At 41.5% G+C, this 18,822-nt stretch overlaps 1 protein-coding gene across 1 annotated transcript in view; it reads right to left on the reverse strand.

Annotated features, from left to right (window-relative positions):
* The window catches only part of EPHA4 (EPH receptor A4), a 105,086-nt gene that overhangs the window by 59,062 nt on the left and 27,202 nt on the right, over positions 1-18,822 (reverse strand). The window contains exon 5 of the mRNA XM_010001652.1: positions 1,767-1,922. Coding sequence (XP_009999954.1) covers positions 1,767-1,922 — 156 coding nt within the window. The remainder of the gene's footprint in view (positions 1-1,766; positions 1,923-18,822) is intronic.

Raw genomic sequence — 18,822 nt, forward strand, 5'->3', positions numbered from 1 at the left:
ATTCCCCCATCTGGAAATGGTTTGCTCTCTTCTCATACTTTTCTCACTGCACACGCCTATTTAAAGTCAACCAGCTGATTACTAATTTGATTTCAGTTTGGTCAGGATATCACCCACTAGGACCAGGTCTTTAGGAGAAACTTTTGATGATATAATGTTTAGGGTGTACCTTCTAAACAATAGTTTTATTCTTGCAAAAAGACTTTTTCCTATCAAAATGGTAAAGCTTTGTATCTCCTAGTGTACACTGGTGGTAAATTGTAAAAAGCATGTTCCTACCCACTTCAGCAAGGTTTCACAATACAGTCAGACCTCTATACCCAGCCAGCATTTGGCAAGGGATGTACAGACCTCTACGCTTCCCCACTGAGCAAAAGCAGCTGCTCCTGGCTATGCCCAGACCTGCTTAACCACCACCCAGCAAAACTCACAGCTGAAAAGGAGACCACTGAAGAAGCTGGAATCAAGGGAGTGTGGGAAGGGATATGTGCTGGCTTAGTTATGGACATACTTTGTTTATGCCTTGTAAGGGAGAAATTAAGATTTAAATAATGTGAGTCATCTATCCAAAATTAATTTGGAATATATTAAATTGTTACAAAAGAAATATCTCAGCCTTCCCTCCCTCACAGACCCACACACACTCTGCACAAATATATAGCTAAACTCCAAAAATCTGGAAGCATTTCCAGTAGTAAAACACAGCCCTTTCACTTACTGTTTTAAACTGCTCTATAGAAGTAAAAACCAAAGGACTAGATGATCGCAATTTAACACCAGGACGTGTCTGGAATCCTAGGTCTTCAGCTGTGTTAACAAACACATAGGACAGGCAGTAGTTCCAGCAACCCGTGGGCGTGCTCAGCACACTACACTTCTTGTTCTCCCTATTGAAGGCATTTTGGTGGAACTAAAGCAAATTCCATTTGCTGCATTACAATACGTAAATACATTATGTATTTATCTACAAAGGATTCCAAACACTGGAATAGGTTGCCCAGGGAGGTTGTGGATGCCCCCTCCCTAGAGATGTTCAGTGCTAGGTTGGATGCGGCTTTGTGCAACCTGGTCTAGTGGATGGTGTCCCTGCTCATAGCAGGGAGGTTGGAACCTGATGATCTTTAAAGTCTCTTCCAACCTTAATCACTCTATGATTCTATATAAACATACCTTAGTGTTTGTTTCATTAAGGCTTAAGATTCATTATTAAAATCCCTTTCAGACAAATGCTTGTGTTCTTAAGGGTCACAAGCTGTATTTTCAGCAAATTAGATATTTAATGAGACTATAAACATTACCTATTTACCTAGGTCATACAATTACGAGAAAAGCTTTCACAATTTCTAGAAATATCAATATTTTAAGAGATTAAAGGTCACGTGATCTACTGAACAGGTCCCTCTGACTGGAACTTAGTCTGGCATTTTATTCCCAACTCTGCTACTGAGGTGTGTGAGTCACTCCTCTTTTTTGGCTTGGTCTCCCAGTCTTCTAATTTATTTAGGCTATAAGCTCTCAAGGGTCAGAGCAACCATGTCACTGTCAGGAATTCAGGGCTGAGAACTAATCTTCTCTCTCCCAGAAGTGTGATCCAAAACAAACTGCATCTGCAGAGGGTTGTAAGAGCTACTGAATCCTGTTCTCAGTAGCAGGACCCTTCTTAGACATAGAACTCCAGGCAGTAACTCCTACATACGCAGCGAAAGAAAACACAGGAGAAGAAATGGAGGACAAAAGGAGAAGGGACTGTTCAAAGACCAACTTACGAGTGCAGGGCATGGACGCAGCATCATTTTCAGCTCGGAAAAAGCCCCGCTCGCAGGTGCAGGAGGTAGAGCCTTCCCAGATGGAGTAGCTGTGAGGCGGGCATTTGGCACAAGCAACATCTGTCGAGAGCGCCTTGTAGTATCCGATTTTGCAAGCTAGATGGAGGAACAGGAAGGGAGAATGTTACTTGCCCTGGCTGCAATCATAAATTGCTGGCTTAGTTATTCAAAATCAAGGCAAGAGATATTTCAAAGAGGTCTAATGATGTCCTCTTAGCCTCAGGTGAAGAACTAACAATCATCATCCTCTTAATGAGTAATCCTATGTCAGGGGATACAGATTTCTAATTCCAGCGAGAGCCATTTTAAAAGCTGTTTTGGAGATGGTAAAAAATAATAATAATAAAAAAAATAAATATATATATTATACTCTTTATTGACAAGTGCCAGAAAATCAGCTGCCTTTGTGCTTACCGTGAAGCTGCATGTTGCTTAACCCATGTTCACCTGCATACACACACACACAGAGGACAAAAAGGGTGCAATTGGTTTATTCTATGACCACTTAAGGAACAGCAGCTGACAGTCAAACACTGCCAATTTTTAAGAGGGAGTGGGACAGGAACCCATTGGGATTGGCATCAAGGGCCCCAGCTTAACATTCCTGAAAATGGCACGTCTCCCTCCTGGAAAGGGAGAATTCATTTGGCTCTTTCTCCCCAAGGGAGGAAGTCAGCAATGCTCTCTCCTCCTCAAATCCAGGGCACAGCAATAACTTCACCTCTGCCACCAGGTCCCACATGGGGCTGGCAAGCTTTCAGTAATATCGTATTCCTAAATGCAGTGCTTACATTAATGGCTACTTTTACATCACCTGGAAAAAACTCGTTAGCATCATTAATAACACATTTTAATAGTGGCTAACAGGTATGTCATCCTAGAAATTTCTCCCTTGGCTAGAGATAAAAGCCCACCATCACTGGCTTTCAGTGTTACAGAGAACAGAGAACATACCCCAGCACACGAACATGTAAGAAGGAAAGGTTATTCCCAGTATTTACTGTGTGACTCACTCTCACATGTTGTCATTTATCACCTACACTACCTTTAGGGTTCCCCTGCTACGTGGGGGCTCTGGTACATGGGTCACAGCCCTCTGCACAGCTCGGGCTTGCTCTTCCCCCTTCCCTTAGACCCCCTTGTTCTTTCCTCTTGCTCTTATGAAGCCCTCCACTAGGAAAAGGAGAGAGATTTCAGTAACATTTCTGAAACAGCAAGTTACTTCACTCTTATTAACCAAAGCCATTTACAGAATTTCCTTAACAACTTCTAACTTCACGACGTGCCTTGCACCCCGTAAGGCAGCTGGATGATCACTCCGCTTTCACTCGCTGCAGCTGTCACTGGAGCAGAGGATCTTACAAAAACACATTGCTCAAATGACAAAGATTTATGCTTCCAGAGTTTACATGCATCATGTTATTAGGTAAGGTTCAACTTGCAAGGTAGTCAACTTGCAAGGTAGGCTTTGTGGCCATGCTTCAAATGGCCTTGGGGTTCTGATTAAAATCAGAAACCAGGAAGAATCATGGAGGTCAGACCCAGGCTCCCCGCCATCAGAGACCCTGAACGCAAACACAAACCCACCGGGTACAGCCTACCAGCCAGGCAGTCGCAGTGCACAAAGGCAACTAGGGTAAAAAAGCTTATTCTGCTTCTGATGTGAAGTGCCCAGGAAAAAAAAAACAACAAAAAAACTCCACCATGGAAAATTACCTTTTATTTTTTATACACTTTTCAATATTTGGCAAGTTGTACTACCACTACATGTCCTCTTGTGTCTAGTTTAACAACAGCAGCAAATGGCAGATGCTGATCTGTGATATTATTCCTGGTTTTCACTGTCACAGCTCAGATCAGAAATACACCTAATCCTGTATATGACCACGACAGACACCAAAAGGAGGAATCTTGCTCCCATATATAAAGATTAGGCATGGAAAAAAAACAGAATACAAAAGGAGACCAGGCTGACTGTTCCTATCCACAAAAATACTGCTATTACTCAAGGTTTTTAAAAGAAAACATGTAAACTCTAATATTACTGTTAATATGAATATAGAACTTATTAAATGAAGAGCTGTCTTTTGCATCTTCTTAGTATTAGCATATTTAGAAGATAAACAGTCTAGTACAAGGCTGAATATCCTGCTCAAGCTATATCACTGCTGGAAAGGTAGGAAAATGCCAAAGGGAAAGATTTTTGCGACCATTCATCCTCACTGTCTTTTCAGACTCAGTGGTTTAAAAGGGAATACATGCATACAGTGAGTACTGCAAGGTCAGTCTGTAAATCAAGGATTCCCCTCCACAGTTTCATGCATGGTATTTTGTTTTCCTCTATATTAATCCAAGATCATTAATATTTCAAGACCCAAAGAAAGCTCTCCAAACACAGTTGCTGCTCCTAAAGCACACACAGCCATTTTGCTTCAAAAATCCCCTACTCCTCATCAGTTAGCTTGCCTCATTTTAGCATGCTCAGAGATTCAGCATGTGGCATAAAAGGACATTAGAGAATGTACTGCATTAAACCAGCAGTTCTTTGCCCTTAAGAGCTCTGTGGTACCATCCCTTAAGTAAAAGCTGTTCTTAGCATGAAGTACTGCTGACATGTCTATTACAGCCAGTGCCTGCTAAGGCTACAGATGGGCTTCTGCAGGTTAATGATTTAGTAGGCAAACAAGAAGCCTGTACAGAACCTGTTTCCTGAAAGTCTTTATTGCTTGTTTATGACAAATCTTCATGCAGCCGCTTTTCTAGGAATGATCTCCTGGGTGCAACCTGGCATGAATGGTGTTCTTACACAGCTTTCATAAGATATCATTGTAAGAAGATTAGTTCACATGTGCAATGCAAACTTTGAATTCAATTCCTGAGCTTTGCCTTAATTAGTTCTTTGTTAATTTTTAAAGAAAGGAAGAAAAAAAAATAATCTTTTCTAGCATTCAGATCACCCACAAGCATAACAACATTACAAACATCTGCACTAGACCCAAGGAAAATTCTAAAAAAAAAAAAAAATTTTCAGCATGAAAAAGCTCAGTTTTGCCTCAGAATAAATCACATCAGTTTCAAATGGATATCAGCTTGAAATGACTATGCTATCTTTGAATTCTAATGTTAAAGCAGATTTTATTTCTATTTCCCTTAAAGTGAGACACTATTTGTCAAATACTGTTGGTCATTATATGCCTTTTTATTTATTTCTTTTATTTACCAGAGAGAGATGTTAAAACTGCAAAAAAATACTCTGAAGAATTATGGATCTTCAGTAAAATTTGTATGCAATTTTTCTCAAGCTGTTTTTCAAACTCCATCTTCTCATTAAATATGATTTTCAGACTCATAGCTTTCTCAAGGAAAAAAAAAAGAAAAAAGAGAAAGAATACATGTGTGGGCCGAGAAGTCTGTTTGCTTGGCCTCTCCAAATGCTGTATTTTTCTATTAGAAAATTTTAGCCAGGAATTTCAAAATTTAAAAACATATCATAGTCATATGCTTTTTAGTCAGCTATAGCAAATTATATGTATGATACTGGTTTTAACTATTTTTAAATAAGCAATTATTTTAATGGGAGGGAATATTTAAAAAAATTACTCCTGCAAATTCAAAGTTGTTAAAAAAAACCCAACAACCCAGTGTTTGTTCTTAAATTGCTGTTTTGTCCTTGCTGAAATGCAATTAATCTTTCCATCATAGCTTAGAAAAGGCTTGACATGCTTAACAGTTTTTTAAAAACAAAACAAAAATGTCTTGCAAAGGCTTGGATAAATAATCATCCCAGTTTCCATGTTGACAAGTTCTTAAAATATTACAAATGCAGTGTATATCTTTACAAAAACCTCAGCAAGCTCCCAGCAGAGGCGTTGGCAGTGGCATGGAGGCAGCACTCTGCTCTTCAGCCACAGAAGGTAAAGTGGGATCCTCACCTGGCGAGGAAAGAGACCCTGGAACCAGCGGGGCTGACTGAGCTCTGAGCAGGTGACAGGACAGGGAAGGTCCAAGCAAGCCACCCCTGAGCTGAGAACTGCTTGTCCAGCAACTCTGGCAACAAGGGACCAACACTAGAGAAACTGTTGGTATCTGCTGTCTCAGCCTCTGCTGAAGGTGAGAATTCACAACTGAGAAAAACACCAATTTCCACATTAGGAGCTAATAAGAGAAGGGGTGAATAAACAAGCACAGAAACATGAGTTTGCTGAAGTAAATCTAGTTAAGTCAATGAACCTGCATTGGATGAAAATCTGACACAGATGTTCTGAAGTGCTTACTTGCAGCAGCAGAAAAAAAGAGACTAGTGGGATGGGGCAACCATGGGCAGGGGAAGGCATGGCACAGGACTGCTGAGCCACCATCACTGCCAAGGGCTGCAATTCCCAATGAGTTCTGACATGAAAAGGCCCTCAGCCAGGACAGGATCAGTACCAAAACACAAACTAGGCTTCGGCTGCACCCCTCCTTCCCAAAGGAGACCAGCACACCACTAATAACTTATATTATCACAAGGAAGTGTGTAAGATAGCTAAAAATCTGTGGAATTAGCTGAGATTTCAGAAGCTATGCATTCAATTGTTTCCATTTTTTTAAGTAGAAAAACATATCCGCTACATAGTCATGGAAACTTCAAAATTCCTGTAGATGCAATTTTTAATCAAATGTCCACACAGAAGAGAGGAAATGTTTTTAAGTCAATGATTGTAGCAAACTTTGATTAAAAACCCTGAAATAGGTGAAATGAGGGACAAAGCAAATAATTTAATAAAAGATATTTCAGTGTCAGTCTTACACATTTCAGTGAGAAAAGAAATTTGTATTTGAGGACTTCAAAAAAAATACTCTGATAGCATATTTCATGTCTTTCATCACAGTTTATTTTTTCTACAGTTCTTCCCTGTCTGAAAATATTTTATGCTCACATTTTAACTGCACCCTTAGGAACAAAAGGTTACTTTTATTTTTCCCCTCTAATATTATTATTCTTTAAGAGGATGGATTTTCTCTCTTAGATTGTAAAAGAACCCACATCTGCCACATAAGTAGGCAGCATCTTCTCAGCTCTCTTTTACTGTTATTACCATCTCTGAACAGATTTTTGTGTGTTAATTATAGAACTCAATTGTTTGGATAGTCTCTTTTGATGAGCTTTCTGCCCCACAACATGAACCCCTCTGTTATTGTACAGCTGTTTTACCTCGAAATGCTCATCAGGGTTTTCTAATTGTCAAGCTGTCCCAGCAACTAGTTCTTTTGACCTAAAAGTCAAAGAAAGGGAGTCACCCTTGTCTCCCCGACATGAATACCACAGGAGTCCCAGTGGCCCCCCTAATACCTACGAGACAATGCTTTTCCAGACCATTGCCACTACAAGCATAATTGGGTTTTGGGTGAAATGAGAAGATTTTAAATAGGATGAATTAATGAGTTTCTAGTAAAATTAAGTCGTTCTCCTGGTCCAATCTAATTACTCACTGTAATGCCCCTGAGGGTGATAAATAAAGATCCTTAGAAGCCAGGAGAAAGAAAAAAAAAAAAAAAAGAGCTTTCTCTTGAGCTTTTCTTAAAAGTCAAGTTGTACAATTTGAAGCGACGTACCAAATGCTGCTTCCAAACAACGTCAGATTCCTTTGATGTTCACAGTGTAAGATCTTTGCCTCCTGCTAATAATGACTGCATGATTGCTACAAATTAAAATGAGTTCCCCATCTTTAACTCACACCTCTAATAAGAAAACCAGTATTTCTACACACTAAGTGTATATATCTGCTGTATGAATGACAAGAGGAAACACAAACCCACTAGGGAAAGGCTACACTGACTTCAGAGCACTTTTACTCCATAATTGGGTACAAATCTGGGAAGTTCAAAACAGAAATAAAGGCATCTCAGAGGACAAAATGTATTATGATGTGAAATCCAAACTGCTTCAGCCACAGACACTGTTCACACAGGTACACTCGCAGGCACACACACAGGCCTCCTGTGCAAAGCTGCTGCGTAGACGGAGCAGAGGAGCTTTTCACACAACCTGAGCAAGCTTAAAAAAAAAAATCTTTTATTATTTTTTCCTCAGTTTAGCAACCTTGGCTACAAATCTACAGCTTGTGCTGTGGAATGTTTTTAAACCAGGGACTGACCTGGTGATAACAGCAGAGCTGCAGCCCTGGCAGGAGTGCTGGAGAGCCGAGTCATCTAAGCCAACGGGCAGGCCCTTCTGCTGGGCTGGACAAGGCCTCTCCCAGGGGTGGAGAGAGTGGAGGCCTTGCAGCCGGTATCTGTGGGTGCTGGGACCCTCCTGCTGCTGGTCACCTCATACCTGTGGCCCTCCCAGAGCTGGCTGCAAACAAAGCAGCCTGTCTCCCTGTCCCAGATGAGTGCGGCCTGGGCACCACGTGGCCTGCACACAGCTGCCCAGAGGCACCTTCCTCCAGCCCCCGGGTGGGGAGAGGGACAGCAGGGCAGCAGGCATCCTCCCCTGGGAGACGGCAGGAGTCCCCAGGGGCTGCCCAGAGACAAGGCCACCCCAGGCTGGGCCAGCACTGTTGCAGCTGCACAGCCACACATGGGGCTGTTCCCTTCCAACTTGCACTAAGAGCAACTCTTGCAAGACCAAAGTCCACATCCTCTGAGAGAGGCCTTATCTGGCTGGATTTTCCCAATGCAGTAACCATGAACACTAGAAGAGAGACACCAGGCACGTGGTGTCCAGCTGCACAGCACCACAGAGGTGACTCTATCAGGCACCTGCACCTGCCTGAGCACCTACAGCAGCCACCACAGGAGGACTCGGCCATGCTGGACAAAATGATGATGGCTCTGCAGTGGATGACTGCTGCAGCCCTTCTGGCCATCAGGAAAGGCTCAGCTGCAGACAGCAGGATGAGGAAGAAGAGGGGCAGCAACCCAAGGCAGTGGCTGTAGGCAGTCACACTACTCAGAATGTGTGGAAAAGCTCCAAAATGAGAAATTAGCTTCCATTCTCAAAAACTATTAAGAAATATTCTGAACTGTGCTACACAGATTTCTATGATATATTTAATAGCTTACATATACCTACCTTTGCTATATCTGTGGAGTGAGGGGGAAACAGTTGGGTGTAAGTTTGACATTTTCTACATCATGATGGCTACTGATCTTTGCCCTGACCTGGCATTAGCCATGGCCTGTTTGCTGCTTCCCGCCCCACACTGGGAGGGTCAGCTGAAACGTCTCACCAAGACATCATAAAAGGAAAAGCAGCCCCCAGAGAGAGAGAAAACATGCTGTGATGGGATTTTTTGACTGAAATTAAAAATTAGCTAAAAATTCAGGGTCTGGGTGAAACAATTCCTGACTGAAAAACACCCAACAAACCTAAAATCCTTCCTGAGAAGTCAGCACTTCCCACAAGGAATGAAAATCCCAACCTGCTCTGCTCTCTACAGGAAGATATTTGCTAGGACTGGCAGTACCGAGTGAAGCAGCCGGCGCTTCCCCCCGGCGGGAAATGGAAAGGCCTGTTTGTCCTTGCCATGTCTCCAGGAGGTGTCCCCTTCCTTTCCCGGCAGCTGGAGGGTCCAGGTCAGCAGACTTTAAAAGCACGCCTGACTTTACATTCCAGTGCTTTAACGGATCGGGCCGCACTGCTGAACTGGGGACATGGCACTTCAGTGGTCTACATTTGTATTTTATTTTTTTAAATATTTAAACAATAAACAGATGCCCCAGTATGATAAAGACACACACACACCCCCCCTCGTTCAGAAACAGCAATAGAGCAATTGTGTCCTTTTTTGGTGCTGAGAATGCTAACATTGCCAGCACACTGTGCAAGTGCTAAGAGGATCTTTAAAATATTACTGAGTCAAGTGTTGGGATGGTCTCCATTTCAGATCACTCAAGCTGTCACTGTGCTCTATCACAGATTTCACCTAACTCTGAAAGTTTAATCACCTTTCTATAAGCTGTGAGATTTAAAGATGAGTGAACTAATCAGTTTCAAATAATTACTCAATTAGAAAAATAAGTTGATAGTTACCTTTAACAGAAGCAGCATGAGGAGAATCACATAAGTAACGTATTTTTTAAGGAAAATTAAGAAGAAAATGGTGAATTATTCATTTTTTTTTCTCTTTAAACAAAGGAATTTTGCAAAAAGAAAAAAAAAAATCACTGTTATAGCTTTACAGTATACTCCAGTGAAAGCTGATTAATTGGCCTGAAATCTCCACATTAACAAGCCCTAATCCTCATGTCAGGAGACCAGCTTACAAGCTTCTCTCTCCAGTCCTGTAAAAGCACTGATGGGAACAGAGAACTGTATCTCAAAGCACTGTCCAGCCAGCCTGGGATTATCCCTCATCTCCTAAATCTTAACAGCTCTGCAGAAAGGCAATTAAACTTTCAAAGTTAGATGAAGTCTGCAATAGAGCACAGTAGCAGCTTGAGGAGTCTGACACCAAAAGGCATAACACATACCCCTGACATGATTGTTTAAAATGCCTCTTTGCTCCTAACACAAGCATCAGATGGCATCATCCAAGGGTCTTGGATTTAGAAAAAGAGTGTACCTGTAAGGTATTAGAGCATTTTAAAAGTTATTTTCATTTATTTTAGAAGTGCTTCTATTTTATACATGCTAATGAGACACTGCAAGTTAGCTGAAATAATTGTTACATTAATACCCTTTAATGAATTGTCTATTGTCAAGAATCTGTGAATTGATCCTACACATAAATCCTTTAATGCAGCATCCTTTGTGCAAGTGGAATTTCTCTCAGCAGCAGAACTCAGCATAGCTGTAATGTTTTCTGCTACTGTTTGAACTTGTCTCATAGCTGTGATGGAGCCCCCTCATGCCAGCAAACCAAAAACTACAGGTTTCTTCTGGATTTTTTTTATTCTTTGGTTAACTGTGAACAGCCTGGAATAGAGTTCAAGCTCATATTACAGCAAGATGCCTTAATATGGATTAATCATCACATGCTCTCTAAATGGCTGCATGACACTATTTTAAAAAAAAGCTATTTTGGTCTCCCTGGAGAATTGCCTGACACAAAGGTTTTAGATGATGCCTAAATATAGACAGTTCTAGTGAGATCTGGGTTCTATGCAAGATAACAACTCTGCACTATTTTTGACCATTTAACAAAGATCCTGGGAACACAATGGCTTCAAACAAACACTGCTTTGCTCTCCCCAGCGCAGCAGAAAATAGAGGTGCTTCTGAGAGACTCCCATCAATATCACTGTAAAAAACTATCAATCCTACACTAAGTAGTACATCAATCAAAATGGTGGCGTGCAAATCATGATCCATTAAGTACTTTGCACTTGATTACCCATGACACTTTAGAGAGGGTCATACAATGATGAGTTGCTTCTCTCTTCTTTGCCCTTTTCTATTTGGAGTGCCCAACCACTTTTAGTTCATTACCAATGCAAAGTTTAGCACAAAGCTTAAGTTCAACAAGAGGAAAACAGCAGCTTGATTTTTTTTTTTTTTTGTCCTTTTCTCCTTAAATTTGCTCAACTTCTATGTTTCTTTATTCTACACAGGTCACAACTTCTCAGAAAAGTGTTGGAAATGGGGCCCTTGTTTACACACAGCATTCATTGCCAAAGATGTTCTGAACATGGAAGAGGAAGGCTCAAACCACGCAGGATTTCTCTAAATACCTTTTCCTGATTCTATCCTAGATGTGAAAATTAGGCTGAAGATTTGTTGGTCATTTGGCTTATTTACAGAACCCAAAACATGCAGGGAGGCATATAGAAGCCATCCTTCTACATTAGTTCTCACCTCCTGCCTGATGCTTCACAATGAGGTGCAAATTCATGACTACAGCAGACAGAGGCAGTTACCCTGGGCTAATCCTGGCTCTGCCACAGAAGCTGAGGACAGCTTGCCTGAATCTTCCTCCGGCATTCATGGACACGATGTGTATCACAGTATTAAAAGGAAAAAACATTTATTTCCTTCCCAGCTGGTCTGGCCTCATATTCTGCTCAGCAACTTTCAGGTCAACTTGTGCGGATCACAGGAGGTTTCCAGGTGTGGGTAACCCTTTCTCAGAGGAGTTAATAGAAAGAAAGAAGGGAGTGGTGGAAGAGAAAGCGAAGCTGTTCCTTTGGGCCTCCCAATTTGAGGGGTGTAACTAGACAGACACCCAGAACTGTAAACTTCATTATCCCTGCCTCAGTTTATGCACTTAAAAAGTGGCAATAAAATTCACAATAAAAGCTTCTGTGAGGTTTAATTAAGCAATAAGCGCATACAGAACACTTGGAGATCTCCAGATAACAGGGTGCCCGTCCAAGAGAGGAGGTGATTACTTCTGATGAAATAAAATATCATAGCAACAACCTGGCATACTCAGCAGGGAACATCCAGGGCTGTCTCAGCCTCCCCTGTTACAGTCACAGTAGAGGAAGCTTGCAGAGATTGTTTACCTGCTTCTTTGCATCACAGGCACTGGCAGGAAGTTGGAGGATGCAGAGGAAAGTTTGCAGGGGCAGAGTGCTCAGAGCTGCGAAATACAGTCCCTATTTAAAAATCAAAGAGCTAGAAACTGCTCCTGTCAACAAGCCTTTCAATAGAGAATAATTTAGCAAGAATAGATGGAATCTCCCACCTTAGGGTGATCATGGCTGCTGTGAGGAGAAACGGGCTTTGGCAGTTCCCACATTCTTTTGTCAAACTTCTGTTGTCTGGGAACGAATGGAGCGCCAGAAGCCCTTGCAGGTGAATACCTTGGCTGTTTCAAGCTCACTTGATTCAGAATGATAGCATGTTTATCTAGATGTTTGGAAAGTTATTAATGAGATCAGCAAATCCTCTCCACATATAAATCACCTTCAGCAACGCCACATAAATTATCAGTCAAGTGAGAACATGCTTATTTATCTGTGACAGTCTTCTATCACCAATAAATGAAAGAGAGGGAATTATCTGGGGAGAAGTGTATCGCTTATGGCACTGAAGCACAACCTGCTAGGTCACGAACTGAAACACAGGTGCAGCAGAATCCCTGCTAAATTGCCTATCACGAGATCCTGAAGGAGATGCCAGCAGTGGCACTGCACCACGCTAGAAGTAGGAGGGCAGCACACTTGCTATCCAGGCTGTGCTGCCAACCCTGTTCAGGTGTATTCAGAATGGCTTCCACCAGGGTGACGCATCAGTGCTTGCTCTCTGGAGAGCAGATGTATCCCCCAAGCCTGGCTTCAATGCCTCTTCTCATTATCACACCCCTGGAGAGTGAAGGAAAGGCACTGGATGCACAGAGGCTGCTTTGGGGAACCTATTTTAACAGCCCCACCAAGGAAGAAAATTCAAAAAAATAATAGCCAGAAAAATATCGGTGCTATTGCAGTAGCTGCTGCAAGTTCTGGATAAGAAGAACTAATTTGAGCCCAGCTTAGCTTTTCACGTCCTCTCCTATCCTGAATTTACAAGACACATCATGCACTAATTCCTTTTAGCTGATGTATTGTATCTTTATATCACAGCTCTGCCCGTCCATCTTTCAGGTCCAGATAGCCCACAGATTTACAACACAGCTGCTACTCTAAGAGTGAAAGATTTGGTCCAGTCACACAATGGGCGTATCACCTGATTCCAGCACAAGGAATGAGCCCACAGCTGACCCAATGGCTAAAGTAAATTAAGACTTCTCAGGGGGCTTGGTTAATGCTAACCAGTGCTGATGAACAAGTGACCAGTTTCTTCCCTCTCTCCATGCACATCACTGGAGCCAGTCCTACCCCTGGCACAGGCAGGTGACCAGCTGCCCCAGTGTGGTTTTGCCACATCACCCTGAGCCTCCTTGTGCCCCTAGGCACCAAAGCAGATGGGATACAGGCTGCATCTGAGCCTGCAGAGCATTTACCCCTGCAATGGTGACACACAAGAAGAAAAGCTTCCTTTCAAATTCCTGCCGCATGTCACACAGCTGCCAATCAGGAAAATGTGACAAAACAAACACAATTTTGCTTCTAATCTGGAAAAGCATCCATCTCCGACAAAACTATTGGCAAATAAACCTAACAATAACATCCTCTTTTGGCTCAGGGGCCCTCATGGCTGACACGATATATTTATTCAAATATCTATATGATATGTAAATTAGTGCAAGATAATAAACAAATACATTAATTGTGGTAACCATGGAGCTATTAAGAAATGGCCAAAAGCACCACTGACTTCAGTCCAGGCCACAAAAGTTTACTCTAGCAAAGAAATCTGGCGATAAGTCTCACAGAGGCTTCACACGCACTGTAACTGGCGTGTGACTCACATCCGTCCCGATTGCCCCACTCTCTTCCTGCTGTGATAACTTATCAGCTCATAGTTCTTATGAGCACTACTTTTATTCTGCTCTCACTAAACCCTATCAAAACTTAATTTTGCCTCAACAATTAACAGAATGCTATCAGTAGCATCCAGATTGTATCTAAGATAGTTCAGGAGTGTGAGGTTTTAAAATACTGTCGACAAGGTGATCTTACACCAGTTAAACAAATAGAACTTGGTATGTAAGACTAACTATTTTCAGCACATATCTTTCACTTCCCAAGAGATCTCAAGTTCACACAGAGTAACCTCCACATCCAACCATCAGCCAAACAGACCTGAGGCAGAAATATTCCCCTTTTTCTCTCTGGCTTTGTCAACTATGACTGCATTCATCTCAAGTTCGAGAAAATCACTCTGCAAAACTGTGCTGCCTTCCTGGTATTCCCATGATTGTCAGGTTTCCTACAATAAGGCACCATATAACTACAGATGGATGATCCTCAAGAGCAGCCCCAGCAGCCATCTACAGACACTAGAGACTTCTCTATACCCACCCCACAGAAGCATTACTTGAACTCTTTGACCATCAAAACCAAGTTCACTGTTGTCAGCTGGCCCCACCCAGAAGTCATTCTGGGACCACTATTTGCTTGAATTTTAAAGCATTTCATCCCTTGATTACTAAGACCCTTATTAGCCTATCAAAAAAACATAGTAGAACCTGTTATTTTGAAAACTAATGCTCAGATCAGCATATTGCTTTTCCATATTCCTTACTTGCAATTACTTAACATTTTTGCTGCCTGCTTTCATTAAGAAATACACACTCAAACAAAACAACCCAGGATTTTATAACAAAACTAAACCAAGAAATTCATACATTATTAAAACTTGAGGCAGTTAAACAGAGCAGGAAGAAGAGTGCTGGCTGCAATGAATTAGTTATGGTGTGTCTGACGCATCAAATTTCTTTTCTAGACATATTTTCCTTTGTGAAGGTGCAGCCAAACAGCAGCCACTAATGGGACAGTAAATTTGCACTCTGCCAGGCAGAGCCCTGAATACATGAGATCAGCAACTAACTGGGGGAAGGGCAAAGATGGATATTTCACTGTATTTTTTTCTTCTGCATTTGCTTACATTTTGTGAATGTGCCACTTAAACAGAGCTATTTTTTTTAGGTTGCACCCAACTCATCATGGACATAAGCAATCATTTGCAAGACCTGTATGAATCACCTTTGTCAACATCAAGTGGTTTTTGACATTGCAAATCCTTAGTGTCTTTATTCTGACACACACAAATAAAACAGTTCATCTGCACAGTAATATTAGGCCTGCAAGAAGAATACAGAGTTTGAATATTTAACTAAAGGAGAACAAATCTAGGCCTAAATTAGATGTCCTCTGTCCAGATTGCTTTAAAGCAAGAAGGAAAGAAAGTCACTCTCATGTGGGAACAGTTACATGGGACTCAAGCATGGCCTTAAAAACTAGTTCACCAGGTCCCCTGGTTAAAGGCCTCCCAGGCCTGTGGAAGTGAAAGAGAAGACTCCCTGCCTAGGCTGTGCCCCACACCAGGCCATGCTGCCACTGCAGCGTGCCCCAGTGAGAGGCCATGGGCAGGGGGTCTTGGTCGGGTGCCTTCCCTGGTGTGCATGGGACCCTCAGACAGGGACCAAAGATGCCAACTCCTGAAGGCAAAGCAGCTGCCTTGGTATATTAAAAAGCTGCCCAGAACCACTGTTAAGCAGCAGCCTCAGCATCTGAGTACTTTCATTAGTTAGCTGAACATTTCCAGAGCTGCCACTGTCTCATAAACCCACTGCCCTTGCAATTCTGCAACTGGGGATTAATCGTGCTGCTTCAGAGCTTATCCACCTTGTTACACACACAGAACCCAAGACAAAATGCATTTGCAATTCAAACCTGCCATAGATTCAAGGTCATAGCTTTCTAGTTTCAAGAATTCTTCATACATGCAAAGTCTAAAGCGCTGATACCAACAGATTGATTTTTTAGCACCTACCTCAAGAAAGCAAAGAGGAAGGCAATCATTATTTCAGCTTCTTGAGGGGGGATTCCCCTGTCAGTGTGTGTTAGTGACTTGTTAAACAAAATGTTTTGCAGTAAATCACATAGAAACATGAACTCAGCAAATGCCAGAGGCAATGACAGGCAGATACAAATGACAATTAAAAAGGTGTGTCCAGATGCTTGAGTTATGAGCCATGATACAGTGCTTGTGAAATTTCACCTGCCCAGATTAGGACAGAGGTTGTGGCCTTCACAAAAAAAAAATAATCAGATGTGTTAATTAAAAAGAAAACTATATGTCTGAACAGACATCCAAATACTCCAGCCTCAACAGGGAATAAAACCTACAGATTGTGGGAATTAGTCTGAATCAGACCTCATTAAATGGTCACAGCAAGGTTGGAGAAAGACAGTACAAGCCAATGGTTACTGCAGGCAACTTCAGCCAGTGAGAAGACAATTCTTTTCACATAATCATTCATTTGCACTCACAGATTCAGCAGATCTCTGTTCACCTCTGAGATGCTTTTGAGTTTTTGGAAAATAAATGGAATTTATAGAGATCCTTTCAAATTTTGAGAAAGAAAAGCAGAAAGACACATACTTCAGCTGATTAAATGTTTAGCATTAACAACTTTTTTTCCATCACAGCAACCAGAGATGACTAACAAAGAAGAACATGAAATCACATTACTGCATTCAGCAAGCCTTCAGAAAATGCTACTTTTCACAGTCAAAAATAGCATACCTTACAAGCCCAGATTTCATCAGCCCATTTTGTCAGCATTAAAGCTCTTTTCTAGGCCATAACAGTTTCCATTAATGCAATCTGATTTGCCACTCCATTTTTAGAAAGTTTTGGTGAATGAGTGATACTGAGTGAGGGCAGCTGGTAATCCAGAAACGAAAGTCTAAAACTCCTCATGTAGAGGAAGGTCAAAGAACAGCTTTGGAAAAAGCCCACACAGAGAGACTTGCATACCACCTTCTATCTGTGTATTCCCACTAGGAAAGGATATTTTAAATAAAGCGTAACATACTTTGCAACAAATTATTTTAAAATGTGGCAATAATGATTTCTCATACAGCTTTATTACTGTTTGCAGTTCTAAATACGTCACTTGGGTAGTTTTATCTACCACATTAGTTGATCTTTAAGAAGTTCTGATTATTGTTCACATTGTTCAGAGTGTTATATCTGTTCCTAGCAACACAGAAAAGAAAACAAGCCAAAACATAATGGTATTTTTTAAGCTACAGTGTAATAGTTACCTAGGATAAGATCCTGCCTTCATGTTTCCAAAAAATTTGGTACTAAACAGAAGTCATACAAAAAGTGTGGTGGCAGTTTTTGATAGAGGCCACCATCATTCATAAGCTAGTGAACTAAACAAAAATTAACAAGCTCCATAAAGCAATTAAAATCCAAAGTGTAAAGTGGATATAATGAGTCAACAGGCTGATCACTACTCTCATAAAACCAGCCTAATAACCACAGTCTGAGTCTCCTCACACTGACATCAACATACATTTAAGTGGCAAACTGAAATTCCCATCGTTAGTGGAGTTTCACTGATACAAAATTTGTGAGGCAGGAGAAACAGATCCAAGGGATCTCAGAAAAAAACAGATTGGACATCATACTAAATCTGAGCATGGTCATGTAATATGTCACTTCATGGGCTAGAGACCAGCTATGGGCAGTTTGCTGCAGGATCTGTGCAGTAGTGCTGCTTTATCTAAACTTCATTCTCTAAAGACAATTAAGTAGGCACTGTCACTCTCATCTAAGAGTCAAAGCAAAAAGCAGCCTCCTCAGCCCAATCCACAGAAGGGAAAGAACAGCACGTAAATTTTCTAAACTTCCAATTTCTGCATTTTAAACCTGTCACTACTGGGAGGACAGCCTTCCCTCCCTCCTTCTCTGTTGGCAATAGTAATACTGCTTCCAACTTGATGTGTGATTCAGACTTAGAAGATCATTCTCATTCTAAACTTGTAGCCAGCTAAAAAGTTTCAAAGATGTTGTAAGACTCGCTACAATAAAACTGTCCTTGGTCTCCCAGATAACAAGGAAAGCTTTTATAGTGTTTAAAATAATCAATATGCATTCCATGCATATTCAAGGACATCTTTGTATCATTTCTTTATAAAGACAACTTTAGCCCTCACAAAAGGGGCTGTTCATGGTCTTAGGTAATGCAGAGTTTATTAATTGGGCAATACCTCACACTTATTTTGGAATGCTAATTTAGACAGACCCTGGCTCTGGCTGCACTGACCAGCCACGTCTCTAGAGGGGTGGCCATGAATTAGGAACACAACAGCACGTTTGTGAGGTGAATTTCAAGCATGTTTCGGTGTCACAGTATAGCTTGAGCAGTGCTCCCAAACCACAAGATCTGATGGGTTTTACAACCTACTTTATATGCCTGATGTCATTGATATTTGCGATCAGGTGTTAACTTTGGATGAAGGAAGAGAGTTAAAAAGTCAACCGGATACTCCCTGCCAATATCCATCACCAAGCCTCTGCCAGGAATGAAGCAGCTATTATAAATTGCTTATGCAGCTCATATCAAAGTTAGCCCTCAAACTCACGATTTTAAAGAGTCCTTGCTACATAGTCATTTGGGACACCACCTGCCTTCAGAAAATGCAGGCAGGATGTTTAAGCAAATGG

Source organism: Chaetura pelagica, unplaced genomic scaffold (genome assembly GCF_000747805.2).
Source record: "Chaetura pelagica isolate M959 unplaced genomic scaffold, ChaPel_1.0 scaffold207, whole genome shotgun sequence".
In the NCBI taxonomy this organism is placed as follows: Eukaryota; Metazoa; Chordata; class Aves; order Apodiformes; family Apodidae; genus Chaetura; species Chaetura pelagica.